General features: G+C 44.2%; 1 protein-coding gene and 1 long non-coding RNA gene across 3 annotated transcripts in view; one reads left to right on the forward strand and one right to left on the reverse strand.

Annotated features, from left to right (window-relative positions):
* The window catches only part of LOC134349810 (uncharacterized), a 53,356-nt gene extending 49,117 nt beyond the window's left edge, over positions 1-4,239 (reverse strand). The window contains exon 1 of the long non-coding RNA XR_010018776.1: positions 4,185-4,239. This is a non-coding gene — a long non-coding RNA (uncharacterized LOC134349810). The remainder of the gene's footprint in view (positions 1-4,184) is intronic.
* Positions 1-24,181, forward strand: part of clpb (ClpB family mitochondrial disaggregase) — a 210,632-nt gene that overhangs the window by 98,077 nt on the left and 88,374 nt on the right. For both annotated transcript variants that reach the window (XM_063054713.1, XM_063054711.1), the window contains exon 7: positions 10,774-10,888. In XM_063054713.1, the coding sequence (XP_062910783.1) occupies positions 10,774-10,888 (115 nt within the window). The remainder of the gene's footprint in view (positions 1-10,773; positions 10,889-24,181) is intronic.

A 24,181-nucleotide genomic window follows, 5' to 3' on the forward strand; every position in this document is an offset into this window, starting at 1 on the left:
TGTGCAGGTTGACTCTGTGGTTAAGAAGGTGTACGGTGTATTGGCCTTTATCAATTGTGGAACTGAGTTTAGGAGCCGAGAGGTAATGTTGCAGCTATATAGGACCCTGGTCAAACCCCACTTGGAGTACTGTGCTCAGTTCTGGTCGCCTCACTACAGGAAAGATGTGGAAGCCATAGAAAGGGTGCAGAGGAGATTTACAAGGATGTTACCTGGAATGGGGAGCATGCCTTATGAGAATAGGTTGAGTGAACTTGGCCTTTTCTCCTTGGAGCAATGGAGGATGAGAGGAGACCTGATAGAGGTGTATAAGATGAAGAGAAGCATTGATCATGTGGATAGTCAGAGGCTTTTTCCCAGGGCTGAAATGGTTGCCACAAGAGGACACAGCTTTAAGGTGCTGGGGAGTAGGTACAGAGGAGATGTCAGGGGTAAATTTTTTACTCAGGGAGCGGTGAGTGCATGGAATGGGCTGCCGGCAAAGGTAGTGGAGGCGGATACGATAGGGTCTTTTAAGAGACTTTTGGGTCTTAAAACATGGAGCTTAAAAAAATAGAGGGCTTTAGGTAAGCCTAGTAATTTCTAAGGTAGAGACACGTTCGGCTCAACTTTGAAGGCCGGAGGGCCTGTATTGTGCTGTAGGTTTTCTATGTTTCTATGTTTCTAAGATCGATGAGGGGAACAAGTATAATCTAGAAGGTAATAGTGAGGCCAGGCAAGTCGGGTACGGGGTTGAAGTAAGAAGCTGGGAGGTGATAGGTGGAAAGGGCAAAGGGCTGGAGAAGGAGGAATATGATAGGAGAGGAGAGTGGACCATGGGAGAAAGGAAAGAAGGAGGGTCACCAGAGGGAGGATAGGCAAGTGAGGAGAGGAGATAAGAGCAGAGCCAGAATGGGGAACTGAAGAAGAGAAAAGGGGAGGGGGAAATTTCCATAATCCGTAATTCCATAATACTTCATGTAAATATGTTAATCTTGCGCTAAACTCCAAAGATGTTACTCTTTGATCGTGTTTGTCCTCTCGATGTAGATTATCTTATGGCATTATTTCAGAACTGAACAGGGGAGATCTCCTTGATGTCCTGACCAATAAACATCTTGGTGACCCATTCTGGCTCAGACTCCCAGCAGTGCACTTGACTTGGGTCACTGCCAGCTCTGTAAAAGCAATTCAATCAGTCTTTGCTTTCAAATGCCTCTGCCATCCCTAGCTTTGTATTCTTCTCCAGTCCCACTGTGCAGGGGGAGGCCTGGCACTGGTTCAGGCCTCTTTCTGCTCACTCTGAGGATCAATACGCTCTTCGATGAGTGTAGCCAGCTCAGTGTCACGTACACGTAGACCCTCAACAACATAAAATTGCACATTAATCTATTTGATCATAAGACATAGGAGCAGAATTAGCCATTCAGCCCATCGAGTCTGCTCCACCATTCCGTCATGGCTGATTTATTATCCCTCTCAACCCCATTTTCCTGAATTCTCCCTGTAACCTTTGATGCCCCTACTAATAAAGAACCTATCAACCTCCACTTTACATATACCCAATGACTTGGCCTCTACAGCCATCTGTGGCAATGAATTCCACAGATTCACCACCCTCTGGCTAAATAAATTCGTTCTCATTTCTGTTCTACAGGGATGTCTTTGTATTCTGAAGTTGTGCCCGCTGGTCCTAGACTCCCCCAGTATTTGAAAAATCTTCTCTACATCCACTCTGTTCAGGCTTTTCAATATTTGATAGATTTCAGTGAGATTGACCCTTATTCTACTAAACTCCATCAAGTACAAGCCCCAAGCCATTAAATGCTGCTCATATATTAACCCTTTCATTCCTGGGATGATTCTTGTGAACCTCCTCTGGACTCTCTCCAATGCCAGCACACCCTTTCTTAGATAAGGGGCCCAAAATTGCTCATAATACTCCCAAGTGCAGTCATATAAAGCCTCAGCATTACATTCTTGCTTTTGTATTCTAGTCCTCTTGAATGAATGCTAACATTACATTTGCATTCCTTACCACCAACTCAGCCTGCAAATTAACCTTTAGTGATTCCTACACTGTTTATCCAGCAGCTTGAGTTGAGGTCCGTAGTTATATTAGTAACTAGGGCAGCAGGAGTATTTAAATTTGGTTCAGTGTATAATATTTAGGATAGAGTCCTCCATTGGTCGAAGTCAACCATGGATATTGCATCCTAGCTGTCTGTGTCGTATGCAAGCCAGGGCTCTGCGATATGGAGAGCAAGCTATCGCCCATGTGGCAGCTGATAAATCCAAAGGAACAGCATAGACTGACTCAGTTTAGTACCATCAGGTTCACCTTGAACTCGATATAGGACTGCCTGAGGGACTCCAGCTCCGTATTTTTCCTCAGGAGTTTCCTCCTGAAGCCTTCCCCATGAGTGGGTATAGGTGCAAGGTGGTGAATCTGTGGAATTCTTTGCCATGTGGAGCTGTGGAGGCCAAGTCTTTATGTATATTTAAGGCAGAGGTTGATAGATTCTTGATTGATCAGGGCATGAAGGGATACGGGGAGAAGGCAAACGGTTGGGGCTGAGAGGAAAATTGGATCAGCCATGATGAAATGGTGGAGCAGACTCCATGAACCAAACGGCCTAATTCTGGTCCTATATCTTATGGTCTAAGGCAGCGGAGCTTTGAGATCAGTGTTTTTCTTCTCCATATTTCAGATACATTTTTTAAAAGGCTGCTAACAGTACTGTTGATTGTGAAACTGCCATCTTGCTGTCCTAAAACCTCAAGAAAAAAGAGTAGACACTGGAAATCTGAAATAAAAACAGAAGATGCTGAAAAAAATTAGCAGATCAGGCAGCATCTGTGGAAAATGCCAACTGTTCCTCTCTTCACTCTCCTGGTATATGGATTGGAAAAAATTTAGAAGGATGTGAGACAAAGGCAGGCAAAGCAGATCAAGTTGGAATGTATTAGATGGGCAGAAGGGCATGTTTTGTGCTGTAGCACTTCATAAATGGGACTGGCTTGCATGGACATCTTACTCAGTGTGGACCAGCTGGGCTGAAAGGCTTGTTTTTACCTGCTATAACTCTATAAAATCCCTTCTCAAAAATATCTCCTCCAACATCTCACCATTCCCTTATGCTTAAGGATCAAGGATCGACTATATTCGCTGTATACATTTACATGGATTAGGAATTTGCTGTGGTGTGTTGATCAGGGTGTAACATATAACAAAAAAATAATTCAACATTTATAAAGAATAAAGAATTACTTAATATGAAGTTACAGGTTAGAATACAGATATAGAATAAAATACATAAATGCCAGCATTATGAAAAGTGGTTTAGACCATAAGATGTAGGTGCAGAATTAGGCCATCCGGCCTGCCGAGCCTGCTCTGCCTTCTATTGTGGCTGATTTATTATCCCTTTCTATCCCATTTTTCTGCCTTCTCCCCCCTAATCAGGAACCTATCAACCTCCACTTTAAATATACCCAATGACTTGGCCTCCAGAACCATCTGTGGCAATGAATTCTCAGATTCACATCCCCACCATGCCCCCCGGCTAATGAAATTCCTCTTCATCTCCGTTCATTTGATATGTTTCAACGAGATCCCCCTTCATTCATCTGAATTCCGGCGAGTACAGATCTAGAGGGAACAAGCGCACCTGATAAGTTAACCCTTTCATTCCTGGGGTCATTCTCGTGAACCTTCTCTGAACTATCTCCAGTGCCAGCATATCCTTTCTTTCTTTGATAAGTGGTCCAAAACTGTTCACAATACTCACAATAAGTGTGTTATGACCAATTCCTCATAAATCCTCAGTGTTACATCCTTGGTCTTATATTCCAGTCCTCTGACAATGAATGCTAACATTGTATTTGCCTTCCTCACCACCAACTCAATCTGCAAATTAGCCTTTAGGGAATCCTGCACCTCTGATTTCTGAATTTGCTCCCTGTTTAGAAAATAGTGTACACCTTATTTCTTGTACCAAAGTGCATGACCATACAATACCCTGCAGTATCTTCCATCTGCCACTTCTTTGCCCATTCTCTCAATCTGTCCAAGTCCTTCTGCAGACTCCCTGCTTCCTCATCACTGCCTTGGCCACAAAGCAGTGACAGAGGGGACTGTGGGGCTAACTAGAATGGTTGATCAGGTTAACTGTTTCAGAGAAATCAACCCAAGTTTGTCCAACCTGTTCTTATCGTTCATGCTCTCTATTTCAGGCAGCATCCTGGTGAGGCTCTTCGGTACCCTCTCCAAAGCCTGGACATCCTTCCTGTAATAGGATGTCTGGAATTAGGGTCCAGCTGACACTACAGCCTCCAAATAAACGAAAACAGCACAAGTGTGTGTGAAGTTCAGCCCAGAGTCACAGTCAAAGAAAATTTATTATCAAAGCCCGTAAATGTTACCATATACTACCTTGAGATTCATTTTCTTGCAGGCATTTGCAGAAAATTAAGAAATACGATAGAGTTTATGAAAACGGTACAGGAGTCTCAGTTCCCACACCACCAGGTTCAGGAGCGGTTATTACCCTACAACCATCAGGTTTCTGACCCGGAGGGGATAACTTCCCTCAACTTCACTTACCCCAACAATGAAAGTTTCCACAGCCTGTAGACTCACTTTCTTGTGTTCTTGGTATTTATATCTTTTTTTTTATTTGCTCAGTTTGTTGTCTTTTGCATGTTGGTTGTTTATCCGTCTCGTTGCGTGCAGTTTTAATTGATTCTACTGTGTTTCTTTATTCTTACTGTGAATGCCCGCAAGAAAATGAATCTCATGGTTGTATATTGTGACATATATATACTTCGGTAATAAATTTACTTTGAACTTGAAACAAGACTGACAACCATGTGCAAAAGTAGACAAATGCAAGAAAAAAATAATAATGAGAGACTGGGTTGTAGAATCCTTAAATATGATAGAATTGGGAAGACTTTTGTATGATCACTATACCCACATGGAAACTTACAAACATGCGTATACATTAACTCATACCCTCAGACTCAGGTACAGACAACTGTGGAGGCCAAGTCATTGGATATGTGTAAAGCGGTGGTTGATAGGTTCTTGATTAGTCAGGACGTCAAAGGTTATGGGGAGAAGGCAGGAGAATGGGGTTGAGAGAGGTAATAAATCAGCCATGATAGAATGGTGGAGCAGACTTGATGGGCTGAATGGCCTAATACTGCTCCAATGTATTACAGGCTTACAGACTCACACACACAAACTTCATACTCGATAGATACATGCAAAATCTGTCTGAGTGTGTCTGTCTGTCTCTCTGTCACAAACACACACAGAGAAAATGTCATCTGTCTCCAGCACTTTTCTTATTATGTTTTAGAAAGTGACTGATGATAAATTGTCTGAAATGAAATTTCCTATATAAAAAAAAATGAATGCAGTGGAAAACAAATACTCAATAAACTGATGGAATCCATCATTTGCAGCTTTCAGATGGGCCAATAAGTGTGTGACAGCTCCCCTGTGAAAGCGATGCTCACAACAGCCCAAGTCAAACATTCAGGTGCTTCTGGCGGAAGATGCATCATTTAAACAGCTCAGACTCACAGATGCCTGCCTGTATGGACATAAGGGAAGGAGTCCGTGTCCCATGTTCAGAGTATTTGCATCTTGGAATCATTCACATAATGTGCAACACCAAATGCAAACAGGCTACAATTCCCAATCAAACAGGCAGCTTAGCTGCTTGTAATTTATATCCTGAAACTTTAAAAAATGGGTGTAAAGTTGAAGATGTTTTAAATAATTTAATGAGGTATCACGAAGTAAATGTTTCATTTTCCTCTTTTAAAATTTCATATAAAATAAGTATCATTTTCAGTCCAATTCCCCCTTGATTTTCTGATCTCTCCTCTCTCAAGGCTTGTAAAATGTAGAAGAATACAGCACAGTGCAGACCATTTGGCCCACAATGTGTGACCTTTTAACCTCCTCCAAGAACAGTCTAACCCTTCAGTCCCACATAGTCCTCCATTTTTCTATCATCCATGTGTCTGTCTAAGAGTCTCTTAAATGTCCCTAGTGTATCCACCGCAACCACCACCCCCAGCAGCGTGTTCCACACACCCACCATTCTCTGTAAAGAAAAACCTACTTCTGTCATCAACCCTATACTTACTTCCAATCACCTTAAAATTATGCCCCCTCATATCAGCCATTTATGCCCTCGTTCTGGTTCAGGCCACTAGAATCAGAATCCGGTTTATTATAGATATATGTCATGAAATTTGTTGTCTTGTGGTAGCAGTGTAATATATTTAAAACATTAAGTTACAGTAAGAAATATGAAAAAAGATACAGATTAGCTTTATTTGTCGCATGCACATTGAAACATACTGTGACATTTTGAACCATTGAAATCTGTCGAATCAAATCAGCGCGGTTCGTGCTGATGCCACGCTTCCGGCAACACATGTCCATTAACCCTAACCCGTACATCTCTGCAATATGGAAGGAAACCAGACCACCTGGATGAAACACACACAGTCATGGGGAGAATATACAACCTCCTTATAGATAGCAGCGGGAATTGTACCCTGACTGGTGATCGCTGGCGCAGTAATAGCAATACGCTAACTGCAAGGCTACTGAATGCCTAAGTATCAGGCCAATAGTCACTGCCTATCATTACTACTTACAACCTTGAGATTCGCCTCCTAACAGGCAGCCACAAAAACAAAGAAACCCAACAGAACCCATTGAAAAAGGACTGTCAAGCAACAAATGCGCAGAAAAAACAAATGGTGCAAAGTTCACAAAAATGAGTCCATAGCCACAAAGCTAGTGGATGAGCCCAGTCCATCACAGATAAAGTCCTTCCCACCAGTGAGCACATCCACACGGAGCACTGTTGCAGGAAAGCAGCATCCATCATCAAGATCCCCCACCACCCAGGCCATGCTCTCTTCTTGCTGCTTCCATTGGGAAGGAGGTACAGCAGCCTCAGGACTCACATCACCAGGTTCCGGAGCAGTTATCACCTCTCAGCTATCCTGAATCAGCATGAATAACTACATTCATCTCAAGAGTGAACTGATTCCACAACCTGTGGACACACTTTCAAGTATTCTACAACTCATGTTCTCAGCATTATTTATTTACTTATTATTATGGGGGGGGGCGGGTTTGGTACTTGCACAGATTGTCTTCTTTTGCACATGAATTGTCCATCTTTGTGTGCGGTTTTTCATTGATTCTATTGTATTTCTTTATTCTAGCGTGAATACCTGCAGGAAAATGAATCTCAGTAGTATTTGGTGACATATAAGTACTTTGTACTTTGAACTTAGTAGGGAATCAGGCCAATAGTCACTGCCTATCATTGAGAACCTTGGTTATACCCAGATCCTGTTGTGTAGCCGAGGTTCTGGACAACGGTCAGTGACTGTGACAGTGCAATATCCTGTATGAACCTCACTATGCGTTGTATCACAGCCATGCTGGACTCTCTCCTCACCAGGCACATAAACACCTTCACAGCTGTGTGTACACTCCTTGCATCCTCCCCTTCAAATGGATTGTTAGAGCAGATATGCGGGCATTCCCATGTGTAAATAGTTCCATACATGTGCAAGCTCAAGTTGAAATTCATTCTTATTCAGCCTTACACATGTATACAGCTAAACAAAACCATGTTCCTCAGACACCAAGGTGCACAACACAGTGCATATATCACGTACAGCACATCAAATAATACTCAGTTGAAGATGTACAAGTTGACATAAATTGCACATATAACATACCTGTATAGTTAAAGATACAACAGCATAATGCTACTGGCGCTGTCCTATGTGTACTGGGTGGTAGCCGGGTGTTCAGATGTCCCACAGCCTATGGGAAGAAGCTGTTACCCAGCCTGACAGTCCATGTTCTTCTACTAAGGTACCTTCTGCCTGAGGTAGGTCAAAGAGATTGTGGGATGGATTGGAGTGGTCCTTGACAATGCTGAGAGCTCTGCGAACACAGCACTTCTGGCATATGTCTTGGATGGGGGGAGAGAAAGATCCCAGTGATTCTCTCAGTAGATCTCACAATCTGTTGCCAGGACATGTGGTCAGATGCCTTGCAATTCCCACACCAGACGGTATTACAGTTGGTCAGGACACTCGATGGTGCGTCATTAGCATAGGGAAGGAGGGAAGAGCCTCATTTGCCTCAATCTCCTCAAGAAGTGGAGACACTGCTGTGTTTACGTGACTAAAGAGGTGTGCACTAAAGTTCCCAGACATGCGCACACAAGAATGGTAGTCTGGAACGTGCTGCTGGAGGAGGTGGTAGAGATGGATACAATTACAGTGTTTAAAAGGTCTTGTACCATAACACCACAAGAGTCAGGAGTAGCATTAGGTCATTTGACTCATTGAGTCCGCTCTCCATTCTACCATGGCTGATTTATTATCCCGCTCAACCCCATTTTCCTGCTTTTTCCCCATAAATCTTGAAGCTCTGACTAATCATGAATCTATTAACCACTGCTTTAAGTATGCTCAATGACTTGGCTTCCACAGTTGTCTGTGGCAATGAATTCCACAGATTCCCCACCCCATGGCTAAAGAAATTCCCTTTCATCTCTGTTCTAAATAGACATCCCTCTATTCTGAGGCTGTGTCCTCTGGTCCTAGACTCCCTCACCATAGGAAGCATCCTCTCCACATCCACTCTATCCAGGCCTTTCAATATGTAGTAGGTTTCAATGAGGTCTATTCTTCTAAACTCCAGCAAGTGCAGGTCCAAAGCCATCTTCATACGCTCTTCATACATTAACCCTTTCATTTCCAGGATCATTCTCATTAACCTCCTCTGGGCCCTCTCCAATGCCAGCACATTCTTTCATTGATAAGAAAAGATGTACCTGCCTTCTGACAGGTGCATGGATAGGGAACACTTTGGAAGATTCTGAGTTAATGTAGGGAGATGAATTTAATGTAGAGGCATGTACAAAGTGGGCTGAAGTGTTGCTTCTCTGCGGTATGTTTCTATGACCCTAACAATAGAGCAGGTTTGGGGTCAAAGTAAATTTATTATCATTGTATGTATATGTCACCATATACAACTCCTGAGATTCATTTTCCAGCAGGTATTTACAGGTAAGTAAAGAAATACAATAGAATTTATGAAAAACTATAGATAAACAAAGACTGACAATCAGTTTGCAAAATAAGACAAATTGTGGAAATAATTTTTAAAAGAAAGTAAATAAATAATTCTGAGAACATGAGTTGTAGAATCTTTGAAAGGGAGTCATTAGGTTGTGGAATCAGTTTAGTGCTGAGGGGAGAGTAGTTATTCATGCTAGTTCAGGAGCCTGATGGCTGAAGGGTAATAACTGTTATTGAACCTGCTGGCTCCAGAGCCTGTACTGAGCCGGGAACCAGAGAAACTGAAAAGACAGGGTGTCGGGATCCGAGGCGAGAGCCGATTTTGCTCGTTCTCCACTATGGTGACTCCTCTCTCCAGGGCACTGAGACTATGGAAACTGGCCCGGCTGCTGTGAACTGGTAAGTGAGGCTGCTCCAGGGCTCGGATCTGGGGACTCAGTTTGGTTCGGAATGTTGTTGTTTACTTCAATTGCTTGCATAATTTGTTCTTTTTTCTTTCTCTTGCGCATTGGGTGTTGGTCTTTTATTTATAGTTTTTCTTTAATTGGATTCTTTTGGATTTCTTGCTTTGTGGTTACCTGTGGACAAACAAATCTCAAGGCTGTATAATGTATATATTCTTTGATAATAAATGTACTTTGAATCTTTGATGTGTGTCCCGAGGCTGCTGTGCCTTCTGCCCAATGGCAGCAGTGATAAGAGACAGTGGCTTGGATGGTAGGGCTCCTTGATAATGGATGCTGCTTTCCAGCGGCAGAATGCCATGTTAATGTGCTCAATGGAGGAGAGGGCTTTGACTGTGATGGACTGGGCTGCATCCACCATTTTCTGCAGGCATTTCCATTCCTAAGCGTTGGTGTTTCCATACCAGGCCATGATGCAACCAGTCAGGATACTCTCCTTTGTGAATCTATAGAAGTTTCTCGAAGTTTTTGGTGACCTGTTGAATATATTGACACTTCTAAGAAAGTAGAGGCACTGTCAGGCCTTCTTTCCCAATGTATTGAATTTCCCCGCTACCTGGAGACAAAAGAGACCAAGCCCTAAATCATGATATAGGGCTTCAACTCGAAAGAGATACAGATTGCTCCCCCACCCCCAACAGATGCTGTTTGACCTGCTGAATTCTTCCAGCACTTGGACAAACAGTCCTTCCAGGTGAGGCAACACTTCACTTGTGAGTCTGTTGGGGTCATCTATTGCATCTGGTACTCCTGGTGCGGCCTCCTCTACATCGGTGAGACCCGACGCAGATTGGGGGACCGTTTCGTCGAGCACCTCTGCTCTGTCCGCCACAACAGACAGGATCTCCCAGTAGTCACCCACTTCAACTCTGCTTCACATTCCCATTCGGATATGTCCATACATGGCCTCCTCTACTGGCATGATGAGGCTAAGCTCAGGTTGGAGGAGCAACACTTCATATACCGTCTGGGTAGTCTCCAGCCCCTTGGTATGAACATTGAATTCTCCAACTTCCGGTTGTGAGTGTTGCAGGGGTTCCCAACCTGGTATCTACGAGTCTCTTGCTTAATGGTCTTGGTCCAGGGGATCAAAAAGGCTGGGTACCCCTGAGTTAATGGAAGGATTGGTAATATTGGGACACTTGGACCGCTGACCAGCCCTTGTGTTTGTCTCCATTGTTTACAGTACCAGGAACAGCAGAGGAAGCGGGAGGCAGAGGAGCGCAGGCGATTTCCCCTGGAGCAGAGACTGAAGCAACACATTATCGGTCAGGAGACAGCCATTGCAACTGTGGCAGCAGGTACCTACTGAACAATCAACTTGTGGTTTTGCAGTATGATCTACCATTTACAGCTCTTCATTCCTGATGTGGGGTCTCGGCCCGAAATGTCGCCTGTTTATTCCTCTCCTTAGATGCTGCTGACTTGCTGAGTTCCTCCAGAATTCTGTGTGTGTTGCCAGGATTTCCAGCATCTGCAGAATCTCGTGTGTTAATGATTTACATCTCATGTTATTTTTTATTTGCACAGTTCGTCTTCTTTTCCACGTTTGTTGTTTGTCAGTATTTGATAAAGTTTAGTTTTTCATAAATTCTATTCATTTTCTTTTTTTTTCCTGGAAATTTCTGAAAGAAAATGTATCTCCAGGTTGTATATGGTAACAATGAGGAACTTTGATAATAGTTCTACTTTGAATTTTGAACACTGTAGACTTTATTATAGAATCATTGCACTACAGGGTATAAAATGGGTCTTTTCAGCTCACCTCATCTTTGTCAACCAGGATGCCTTTCCGAGCTAATCCCATTTTTATAAACCCCATTCTCTTCCTACTCTTTCTTAACCAAGTATCCGTACAAATAACTTCAGAATATTGTAACCGTATCTGGCTCCAGCACCTCCTCTTCCAGGATCAGAACCAGGTTCGATATCACTAACATACAGTACTGTGCAGAAGTCTCAGGCACATATCTATAGCTAGAGTGCCTAAGACATTTGCACAGTACTCTATTTAGCAACATGAAGCTGAGAACGAGTTTGTAAGCCTGGTGGAAGCAAAGAATGCTGGGAATGGTGAGGGTGCAGTGGCACGGGAGGAGTGTGGGGCAGGTGGCAGAAAAGGTGAGCTGGGGCATGGGGGTGGCACGGTGCAGATACACCCTGCCCTGAGACACCGAGCAACATCACTGGATTCCATACAATTGGTTTATTGATCATTACAGAATATCTCTCTGGTGCTTCCCACTCCCTCCCCTCTCCCTTCCCCTTTTCCCGACCATGATTCCCCTCTCCCTGCCCCCTTCCCACTCTCAGCCCACGATAGAGACCCCCATCACTCACGTATGTCAATAAATTTGTTTGTCTTTTTGGCAGCAGTACAGTGCAATACATAAAACTACTACAGTACTGTGCAAAAGTCTTAGCTATACATATATGTGCATAAGGCTTTTGCACAGTACAGTATGTTATGAAATCTGTTGGTTTGCAGCAACAGTACAATGCAATATATTAAAACATTACTATACATTACAATAAGAAATATATATAAATTAAATTAAATAAACAGTCCAAAAAGAGCAAAAACAGTGAGGTAGTGTTATGAGTTCATTGTTCATTCAGAAATCTGATAGCGGAAGGGTAGAAACTGTTCCTAAAATATCGAGTATGTGGCTTCAGGCTCCTGTACCTCTTCCTTGATGGTAGTAATGAGAAGAGGACATGTCCTGGGTGATGGGGGTCCTTAATGATGGATGCCACCTTTTTGAGGCATCACCTTTTGAAGATGTACTCAATGCTGAGGAGGCCAGTGCCCATGATGGAGCTGGCTGAGTTTACAACCCTCTGCAGCTTTTTCCAACCCTGTGCAGTGGCTCCTCTGTACCAGACGATGATGCAACCAGTTAGAATGCTCTCCACAGTACATCTGTAGAAATTTGCTAGAGTTTTTGATGTCATACCAAATCTCCATCATTCTCGATCACCATCCTCTGTCTGAAAAACTTACCCCTCAGATCTTCCCCTTAACCTGTGCCCTCCAGTCTGTACTGTTGTGCCCCAGGTGAAGGGCTCTATCTTTGCCCTTCATAATTTTATAAACCTCTAAAGGTCACCCCTCGGCCTCATTCTGATAAGAACAAACCCAGCCTTTGCAATCTATCTTTATAACTACAGGCCAAATCCTGGTGAATCTCTTCTGTACTCTCTTGACTGCTACCAGGTGAATTAGAGGGTTGTCCTGTCAAGGCTAAATAGCTTGGACCTGTATTCCTTGGAGTTCAGAAGAATGAGGAGTAACCTTACTTCAAACATACAAGATCCTTAGAAAGCTTAACAGGGTAGATGTTGGTGTGTTTTTGCCAGTAGATATTCTCGAACAGGAGATATGTCTATGAGGTAAGGAGCCAGTCGTTTAAAACTGCAGTTTGTAGAATTATCTTCTTGTAGAGGTTGGTGATTTCTCTGACCCAGAGGGTGATAAAAGCTAGATTGTTAGAAACACTTAAAACGGAGGTGGATGAACATTGAACCGATTGAGGAACAGAAGGACCATAAAACTTGCCACTGCCTGAAAGGAATTTGTACGTTCTCCCTATGACCGCGTGGGTTTTTCCCACAGTCCAAGTACGCACCAGTTGATAGGTTAATTGGGTATTGTAAAATTATCCTGTGATTAGGCTAGGATTAAATTTGGGGATTGCTGGACCCCACAGCTCGAAGGGCCAGAAGGACGTATTCTGTACTTAATCTCAATAAGTAGATAAGACATGGGAGCAGAATTAGGCTATTTGGCCCATCATGTTTGCTCCATGTTTGCATCATGGCTGATTTATTATCCCTCTCAACCCAGCCTCCCGCCTTCCCGTAATCCCTGACACCCTGACTAATCAAGAACCTATCAACCTCCACTTTAAATATATCCAGTGAATTGCCCTCCAAAGCCAAGTGTATGAAAGGGTATGAAGAAGTGGCAGAGAGAATGTTGTGATCGTATTTAAATGTGGGGCAGGCCTGAAGGGTTGCTACTTTAATTTTTTTGTATTTTGTCACCTTGGGAGTGTATGTTGTTAAACTGTGCAAATTGCTATCCTCTGTATTTAACCCCTGCCGTGTCTGTCCTGGTACAGTGGGGAGCACGGATTTTGCAAAGTGATTGGGTGTGTAGGTAGAAAGCTTTATTTGTCACATGTACAGTGAAATGCATCGTTTGTGTCAAGTCAAATCAGCAAGGATGTGCTGGGGCAGCCATGCATCTGGCAGCCACGTAACATGCCCACAAGTTACTGATCCTAACCCGTACGTCTTTGGACTGTGGGGGGAAATCAGAATCAGGTTTAATATCACTGGCGTGTCACAAAATTTGTTGTTGGATGTGGATACTATAGAGAGAGTGCAGAGGAGATTTACAGGAATGTCCTGATGAAGGGTCTCGGCCTGAAACGTCGACTGCACCTCTTTCTACAGATGCTGCCTGGCCTGCTGCGTTCACCAGCAACTTTGATGTGTGTTGCTTGAATTTCCAGCATCTGCAGAATTCCTGTTGTTTACAGGAATGTTGCCTAGATTGGAGGGCACACCTTATGAGAATAGGTTGAGTGAACTTGGCCTTTTTTCCTTGGAGTGACGGAGGATGAGAAGTAACATGATTGAGGTGTATAAAATGATGAGGCTTTTTCCCAGGGCTGAAATGACTAACACGAGGGGGCATAGTTTTAAGGTGCTTGGAAGCAGGTACCAAGGGAATGTCAGGGGTAAGTTTTTCACACAGAGAGTGATGGGTGTGTGGAATACACTGCCAGCGACGGTGGTGGAAGCGGGTACAATAGGATCTTTTAAGAATAGGTACATGGAGCTTAGGAAAATAGAGGGCTATGTGCTAGGGAAATTCTAGGCAGTTTCTAGGGTAGGTTACATGGTCAGCACAACATTGTGGGCTGAAGGGCCTGTAATGTGCTGTAGATTTCTATGTTCTATGTTATATGTTTTGCGGCAGCAGTACAGTGCAATACATAATTTAAAAAACTATAAATTACAATAAGAAATATATATATAAAATGAAATTAAATACATCGTGCAAAAAGGGAAGTAAAAAGAATAATGAGGTAGTGTACATCGATCACCCAAAGGAAGCCCACACGGTCATGGGGAGAACGTACAAACTCCTTACAGGCAGTGGCAGGAATTGAACCCCTACCACTGGCACTGTAAAGCTAAGCAGCTGTGCCATCCCCATGCGTAGAAAGCACGGAAGAGAGATGAAGATAAATTATACACAGAACCTTTCCTTGCACGGTGGGCCTGGTTTGATGCATTTGCGGTAACCATGTAAGCAGTAACCCAAGGCCTACCCACATCGTCTTGATCCTTATGACAGCAGAGCAGGATGTTTCAGGGTAATTCAATCAGGGAGAAGATCAATTTAGCAGGAACCGAAAAGCATTTTTTTATTTTGTAAGAGAAAAGGCCTTTGGTCACACACAGCTGGAGAAGCGGTTCCATAATAAGATTTGTAATATGCTGGTCTATTGAAGATTCTGCTTTCAGCTTGAGAGGGGGTGGAATATGATCTTGTGTAAGTTGTTGAGCTGATGTACTAGGGAACTAAGCTAGTTCTACACAGAAAGCTCCAAGGAGGTCATCTGCCTTTGGACTGGGAGGGCCTGTTCTGCGCCGTACCTCCAAATAAATATACTCACTGAAATGTTGCAAGGCCTAGATAGAGTGGATATGGAGGACGTTTCCTACAGTGGGATTGTCTAAGGCCAGAGGGCACAGCCTCAGAATAGAGGGACATCAATTTACAACAGAGATGAGGAGGAATTTCTTTAGCTAAAGGGTGGTGAGTCTTGGGATTCATTGCCATAGACAACTGTGCAGGCCCAGTTAATGGGTATATTTAAAGTGGAGGTTGATAGGTTCTTGATTAGTAAAGGCATCAAAGATTGAGAAGGGGAGAAGGCAGGAGTATAAGGTTGATTTGGATAATAAATCAGCCATGATGAAATAGTGGAGCAGACTCGATATGCCGAAAGGCCTAATTCTCCTCCTATGTATTATGGTCTTAATAGCAAGGATGTGGAAGCTTTAGAGAGGGTGCAGAGATTTACGAGGATACTGCCTGGATTAGAGAGCGTGTCTTATGAAGATAAGTTCTACGAGCCAGGGCTTTTCTCTTTGGAGTGAAGGAGGCTGAGAAGTGACTGGATAGAGGTGTACAAGATGATAAGAGCCATAGATAGAGTGGACAGCCGGGGGCAGAAATGGCTAATAAGAGGAGGCATAATTTTAAGGTGTTTGGAGGAAAGTATTGGGAGGTGATGTCAGAGATAGGATTTTTTTTACACGGAGAGTGGTGGGTAAGTGGAACGTCCTGCCAGACGTGATGATAGAGGCAGGTATATTAAGGACATTTATGCAAACTCTTAGTTAGGCACATAGATGATAGAAAAGTAGAGGGCTATGTGAGATGGCACAGTAGCAAAATGGTTAGCACAGCGCTTTACACTACCAGCGACCTGAGTTCAATTTCTGCCACTGTCAGTAAGGAGTTTGTACGTTCTCCCTGTGATCGCATGGGTTTCCTCCAGGTGCTCCGCTTTCCTCCCACATTCCAAAGACCTACCAGTTGGTAAGTTAATTGGTGATTGTAAATTGTCCTGTGATTAGGCTTGGATTGCCGGGTGGCGTGGCTTGAAGCCCTGGAAGGGCCTATTCCACACTGTATCTCAATAAATAAATAAATAGATAAATACATGTGAGTATAAATAAGCAATGCAGAAAGAGGACAAAAATATTGAGGTGGTGTTCATGTGTTCATGGACCATTCAAAAACCTGATGGCTGTAGGAAATAACCTGTTCCGAAAACATTGGGTGTGTGTCTTCAGGCTCCTGTACCTCCTCCCTGAAGGCAGTAATGAGAAGAGAGCATGTTCTGGATTATGAGGATGCACAACGATGGATGCCAGCTTTTTGAGGCATTACCTTTTCAAGATCATAAGACCATAAGACATAGGAGTAGAATAAGGCCATTGGGCCCATCGAGTCTGCTCTGCCATTCCATCATGGCTGATTCATTACCCCTCTCAACCCCATTGTCCTGTCTCTTCTCCATAATGTTTGACAGCGTAACAGTCAAGAATCTGTCAACTTCCACTTTAAATATACCCAATGACTTGGCCCCCAGTTGTCTGTGGCAATGAATTCTACAGACTAACTACCCTCTGGCTAAAGAACTTCCTTCTTATCTCTGATCTAAATGGATTTCCCTCAATACTGAGGCTGTGCATATAGGAAGCATCCACTCCACATCCACTCTATTTTGGCCATTCAATATTCCATGGGTTTCAATGGGATCCTCCTTCATCCTTCTAGACTCCAGTGAGTACAGGTCCAGAGCCATCAAACGCTCCTTAAATGTTAACCTTTTCAATCCTAGAGTCATTCTTGTGAATCTCCTCTGGACCTTCTCCAATGCCAACACATCTTTTTCTTAGATAAAACTGCTCTCAGTACTCCAAGTGAAGCCTCATCAGTGCTTTATAAAGCCTCAGCATTACACCCTTGCTTTTATATTCTAGTCCTCTCGAAATGAGTGCTAACATTGCATTTGCCTTCCTCACCACAGAGTCAACCTGCAAATTAACCTTTAGGGAATCCTGCATGGGGACTCCCAAGTCCCTTTGCACCTCAAATTTCTGAATTTTCACTGAGTCAAATGTTGTTTTCAGAAAGTAAAATAACAAAAGGACTTGGGGCTGTATAATTCACAGCAGGACCTCTCCTGCCAGCAGGGAATACTGGTACCCCTCTTTGGGGTTGGAATCTGGCTCCCACAGGCTGTGGCAACCACAGGCAGGGAGGTGGATTGCACTGTGCGTAGTGCAGGCTGAGAGCGATATTAGAAAGAGCAGCCGAGTGATCTGTCAGCAAGTGCTGCGCCATTGCGCTCCCCTGACGCCCATTTCCCCGCCGATGATGAAAGTGTATTTGTATCGGAATGACTGAGGGCCGTCAGCAACAGAAGTCATCGGGCTGCCTCACAAGTGTCCGTGAGCCCTGTTGATTGAGCAGCTAACTGCACCCGCAGGCTGAATCTCTCCCTCGGCGCTCGTCACCGTCAGCACTGCCGGCCCCACACCGTGTCAGCGACCGTGCGTAAATCACGTCAAACCAAGGCCCACGTCCCAGCAATTTCCACCCTTCTCAAATCGCCCTGAAGCCGCACTTTGCAAAATTTATTTTGACAGGCGTTTTGTTCTTAACTGATCCTTTATTCTGGACTTTGCAGAGAAAAGAAATGATTGAGTTATCTTTCCCTTTTACACTGAACTTCAGCCTCCAGTCCCACAGGTGCCAGCTCACACTGCTGTCTGCCCTCGGTATAGTTGTGGCACTCAGAAAGCCGTGAATTTGAGCTCCATTCCTGTGATAAAAGCTTTTTAATATCCTAGTACTTTTCCACAGACCAGGAATCTACCCCATAATCCTTCCTTAGGATCGCAATTCTTTGTGATTCTTCCAGAGGCTCTGCAGCATTCCTTATGAGGATAGGTTGAGTGAGCTAAGGCTTTGGAGTGAAGGAGGATGAGAGGTGACTTGTAGAGGTGTACAAGATGATAAGAGGCATAGACAGAGTGGATAGCCAGAGACTTTTTCCTAGGCTAGTAGAAGGGGACTTAATTTTTAAGGTGATTAGAGGAAAGGGGGAGGACAGAGGTAGATATTTTTTACACAGAGAGTGGTGGGTGCATGGAACATGTTTCCAGGGATGGTGGCAGAGGCAGATACATTAGGGACATATAAGAAACTCTTACTTAGGCACATGGATAAAAGGAAAATGGAGGGCTATTTAGGAGGGAAGATTGAGTAGGTTAAAGGATCGGCTCAACATTGTGGACCAAATGGCCTGTATTATGCTGTAACAGTCTCTGTTCTGTTTGTTCTAGAATCTGAATCCAGTTTATTATCACCGGCATTTGTCATGAAATTTGTTAATTTGGTGGCAGCTGTATGGTGCAATACACGATAATATTGAAAGAATTGTTTACAGTAAGTATATGTATGTACTTTAAATAGTTAAATTAAAAATAGTGCAGAAACAGAAATAATAAAAGTGAGGTAGTGTTCATAGGTTCAATGTCCATTTAGGAATCAGATGGCAGAGGGGAGGAAGCTGTTCCTGAATCGCTGAGTGTGTGCCTTCAGGCTTCTGTACCTCCTTCCTGACGGTAACAATGAACAAAGGGCATGTCTTGGGTGATGGGGTACTTAATAATGGACGTCAGCTTTGTGAGGCACCGCTCCTTGAAAATGTTCTGGATACTACGGAGGCCAGTACCTAAGATGGAACTGACTAACTTTACAACTTTCTGTAGCTTCTTTCATCTCGTGCTGTAGCGCCCCCCCCCCGCCCACCCATACCAGATAGTAATGGAGCATGTCAGAATGCTCTCTACAGTACATCTACAGAAGTTTTCGAGCATTTTAGGTGACAAGCTAAATTTCCTCAAACTCCTAATGATACGTATCCACTGTCTTGCCTTCCTTATAGCTACATTGATATGTTGGGACCAGGTTAGATCTCAGAGATCTTGACACCCAGGAACATGAAATTGCTCACTCTCTCCACTTCTGATCCCTCTATGAGGATTGGCTCGTGTTCCCTCATCTTACCCTTTCTGAAGTCCGTAATCAGCTCTTTGATCTTACTAACATTGAGTACAAGGTTGTTGCTACATCACCATTCAACCAGCTGGTAAATATCACTCCTGTACGCCCCCTCATCCCCATCTGAGATTCTGCCAACTATGACTGTATCATCAACAAATTTATAGATGGCATTTGAGCTATACCTAGTCATACAGTCATGGAGATAGAGAGAGTAGAACAGTGGGCTAAGCACACACCCCTGACGTGCGCCAGTGTTGATCGTCAGCGAGGAGGAGACGTTATCACCAACCCGCACAGATTATGGTCTTCTGGTAAGAAATCAAGGATCCAGTTGCAGAGGGAGGTTCAGAGGCCCAGGTTCTGTAGCTTATCAATCAGGATTATGGGAATGATGTTGTTAAATGCTGAGCTATAATCAAGGGACAGCATCCCGATGTAGGTGTTTGTATTATCCAGGTGATCTAAGGCCATGTGAAGAGCTATTGAGATTGCGTCTGTTGTAGACCTATTGTGGTGACAGGCAAATTGCAGTGTGTCCAGGTCCCTGCTGAGGCAGGAGTTGATTCTGACCCTGACCAGCTTCTTAAAGCATTTCATCACCGTAGATGTGAGTGCTACTGGACGATAGTCGTTGAGGGAGCTCACATTGCTCTTCTTGGGCACTGGTATAATTGTCCAGGAATGTGTTTCCTGTGGAGAGTGGTATGGTGACTGAGCTAGTGTCAATCAGATAGTTAAATTGTGATTCTTCTGGAGACCGAAGGAATGAGTGAGGTTACAGACGCAGAGCATGAACCCCATTCGATAAGCAGAGTATTACTCTCTCAGTGAATGGTACCCATCTGAGAAAAAGGGTCTCAGAATCTCATTGCAAATAGTAGTACTATATAGGAAACAGCAGTCCGACAGCACCACCCACTTTTTTTTTTCAAAACTACAAAAGTTTATTTATGCAACAAATACACAAAGTACAAACATTCAGTGTTTACAACACACTCACATTAAATTCAAATTAAAATATGATTATTATTGACTATTCCCTGACGGGCCCATCGCTCCTGGAAATCCTGCACTGTACCCATTGTGACCTCGTGCTCCCTCTCCAAGGACAGCTGGGCACAAACGTATCCTCGGAAGAGGGGCAGGCGGTTGGCCCTGGCAGAGGCCTCAACCTTCCACCAGCTAGACCCGTGAATGGCCGTCTTGGCCAGGCCCAGGAGCAAGCCCCCCCAGGAGATCCTCTTTGTGACCCACCCCGCTCCGTACTGGGTGCCCGTATGTATGGACTGACCTGACCTGAGCAGCAGCAAATCAAGTCAGCAGATAAGAGACAGCAATTGAGTGGACAGCTAGAAACTTTTTACCAGGGCAGAAATGCTTAAAATGAAGGGGTATAATTTTAAGGTGATTGGAGGAATATGTGGAGGGGGATGTTAGAGCTGAGTTCTTTACACAGACAGTGGTAGGTGCAGGCAGCTCGCTGCCAGGGGTGGTGGTAGAGGCAGATACATTAGGGGCATGTGGATGATAGAAAAATAGAGGACTATGTAGAAGGGATTTTAGAGTAGGTTAGTAGGTCAGCACAACATTGTGTGTCAAAGGGCTTGTACTATGCTGTAATGTTTTATGTGCCTGGAAGGGGTATTTAGACAGAGACTTCAATCAGAATCAGGTTTATTATTGCTGGTAGATGTCATGAAATTTGTTGTTTTGCAGCAGCAGTACACAGCCCCTCTTAAAGAATACTATAAGTTACAAAAATACAAAAACAGTACAAAAGATGAATAATGAGGTAACGTTCATTGTCCATTCAGAAATCTGATGGCGGAGGGAAAGAAGCTGTTCCTAAAACATTGAGTGTGTGTCTCCAGGCTCCTGTACCTCCTCCCTGATGCTAATAATGAGAAGGGGGAGCATGTCCTGCGTGGGAAGGGTTTTTAATGATGGATGCTGCCTTCTTGAGGCAAAGCTCAAAGTAAATGTATTATCATATAATAACTTGACATTAATTTTCTTGCAGCATTTACAGGGTAAAACAAAAGAAATTTAAGAATTTTACAAAAAAGTTAAACATAAACAGGGCAAGACTGACCCAGACGCTTGGGAGGATTCAGATGATTATTTATTAAGAGGGAGGAAACTGGAGCACTTGGAGGGAACCCACATGCACATGGGAAGAACGCAGAAACATAGAAAGCCTACAGCACAATACAGGCCCTTCAGCCCACAAAGCTGTGTCGAGCATGTCCTTACCTTAGATGTACAAACATTCTTACAGAGGACGTCAAAATTAGATGCCACTGTAGCATAGCAGCTAGCCCAATACTATCACAGCTCTGGGCATTCCAGAGTTTGGAGTTCAGGTCCGTAGCTGTTCGGTAGGGAGTCTCTGAACATCCTCCCTGTGGAATGCATGGATTTTCTCCAGGTGCTCCCGTTTCCTCCCACAGGCCAAAGACGTATCAGCTAGGTTAACTGGTAACTGCAAATTGTCCATTGTTTAATCAGCGTTGTGGGGTTGCTGGGACGGCGTGACTGGAGGGTTGGAAGGGCATACTCCATGCTGTATCGCTTAACAAAATAAATAAAAATTGAACTCAGAACTCTGACGCCTAAGCTGTAATTGAGTCGCACTAACCGCTAACCGTCGTAGCACCTATGATGGAACTGTCTAAAGCCTGATTTATACTTCTGCATCAAATGTACGCCGTAGGTACCGCGTACCCTACGCTGTAGGGTGACGTGCACCTCCCCAAAAAAGAAACTCACGCTTAGCGGCGATGCAGACTGCAACAACTGTGATTGGTCCGCTTGGTAGCATCGCATTTCCTCCTACGCATTTCCGGTGGCTTTTCTCCGCCATGACTGTACACTGATGCGAAATAAATGGTTGGGGACGATGAACCAAATCGTCAAATCTACCTGCCGGCATCCGAAAATATTTGAAATGCATTCCTCGCCCATGTCTCTCACAAGAAACTCAACGCAGTGGCATAGAAACCCCACCGCCAACTAGCGTCTTGGCGGTGAATTGCAGAGCGACGCAGACACAGCGATGCATGCTCGCTACGGCATAGCTCGTACGCACAAGTATAAATCAGGCTTAAGTCTACAACCCTCTGCAACCTCCTGTAATCCATGCAAAGCATGGAATGATACAGTCTTATTGTAGGAGAAGGGGATTAGTATAGGCTGAGAACTAGTTCACCATGGACGCCGTGTATGGAACTCCGTACAGCTTCACTATCACGTTCTGACATTTACCGGGAGTGTTGTGCACAAAGGGCCCAAAGCATTGTCAAGGATCCCCTACCACCCATCCCACAATTTCTTAGACCCACCACCATCAGGAAGGAGGGACAGGAACATCAGGGTAACAGCTTCTTCCCTCAAGCTGTGAGACTCATGAATACCCTGGCACCACTGAGGACTCATCACTGGGACAGTGAGCTCTTTACTGTTTACCTCTGCTGCACACTATATACATTTTAAATTATATTTTATTCACTTATTTATGGTAATATTTTGTTTTACTTACACTGCTGTTCCTAATAACGTGCCCACTGAGTGTACGTTTGTGATCTTCTGCTGCTGTAGCCATCCACTTCAAGGTTCAATGTGTTATACTTTAAGAAATGCTGTTCTGCACGTGGTTATTTGAGTTACCATCATCTTCCTGTCAGTTTGAACCAGTCTGGCAATTCTCCTTTGCTCTCATTAACAACACACATCAAAGTTGCTGGTGAACGCAGCAGGCCAGGCAGCATCTCTAGGAAGAGGTACAGTTGACGTTTCAGGCCGAGACCCTTCGTCAGGACTAACTGAAGGAAGCGTGAGTAAGAGATTTAAAAGTTGGAGGGGGAGGGGGAGATCTGAAATGATAGGAGAAGACAGGAGGGGGAGGGATGGAGCCGAGAGCTGGACAGGTGATTGGCAAAAGGGATACGAGAGGATCATGGGACAGGAGGTCCGGGAAGAAAGACAAGGGGGGGGGACCCAGAGGATGTGCAAGAGGTATAGTCAGAGGGACAGAGGGAGAAAAAGGAGAGTGAGAGAAAGAATGTGTGTATAAAAGTAAGTAACAGATGGGGTACGAGGGAGAGGTGGGGCATTAGCAGAAGTTAGAGAAGTCAATGTTCATGCCATCAGGTTGGAGGCTACCCAGACGGAATATAAGGTGTTGTTCCTCCAACCTGAGTGTGGCTTCATCTTTACAGTAGAGGAGGCCGTGGATAGACATGTCAGAATGGGAATGGGATGTGGAATTAAAATGTGTGGCCACTGGGAGATCCTGCTTTCTCTGGCGGACAGAGCGTAGGTGTTCAGCAAAGCGGTCTCCCAGTCTGTGTCGACCACACATGGCCCCTTGCCCATCCTCTGGGTTCCCTCCCCCCACTTGTCTTTCTCCCGGGACCTCCTGTCCCATGATCCTCTCATATCCCTTTTGCCAATCACTTGTCCATCTCTTGGCTCCATCCCTCCCCCTCCTGTCTTCTCCTATCATTTTGGATCTCCCCCTCCCCCTCCCACTTTCAAATCTCTTACTCACTCTTCCTTCAGTTAGTCCTGACGAAGGGTCTCGGCCTGAAACGTCGACTGTACCTCTTCCTAGAAATGCTGCCTGGCCTTCACCAGCAACTTTGATGTGTGTTGCTTGAATTTCCAGCATCTGCAGAATTCCTGTTGTTTGTGTTCTCTCATTAACAAGACATTTTCACCCACGGCATTGCCACTCACTGAATGTTTTATTTTGTTTTTCACACCATTCTCTGTAAACTCTGGAGACTCAAACCTCATAGAACATAGAACGTAGAAATCTACAGCACATTACAGACTTTTCATCCCATAATGTTGTGCCAACCATGTAATCTACTCTAGAGACAGCCTAGAAATTTCCCTACCGCATAGCCCTCTATTTTTCTGAGCT

This window comes from Mobula hypostoma, chromosome 7 (genome assembly GCF_963921235.1).
Source record: "Mobula hypostoma chromosome 7, sMobHyp1.1, whole genome shotgun sequence".
Classification (NCBI taxonomy): Eukaryota; Metazoa; Chordata; class Chondrichthyes; order Myliobatiformes; family Myliobatidae; genus Mobula; species Mobula hypostoma.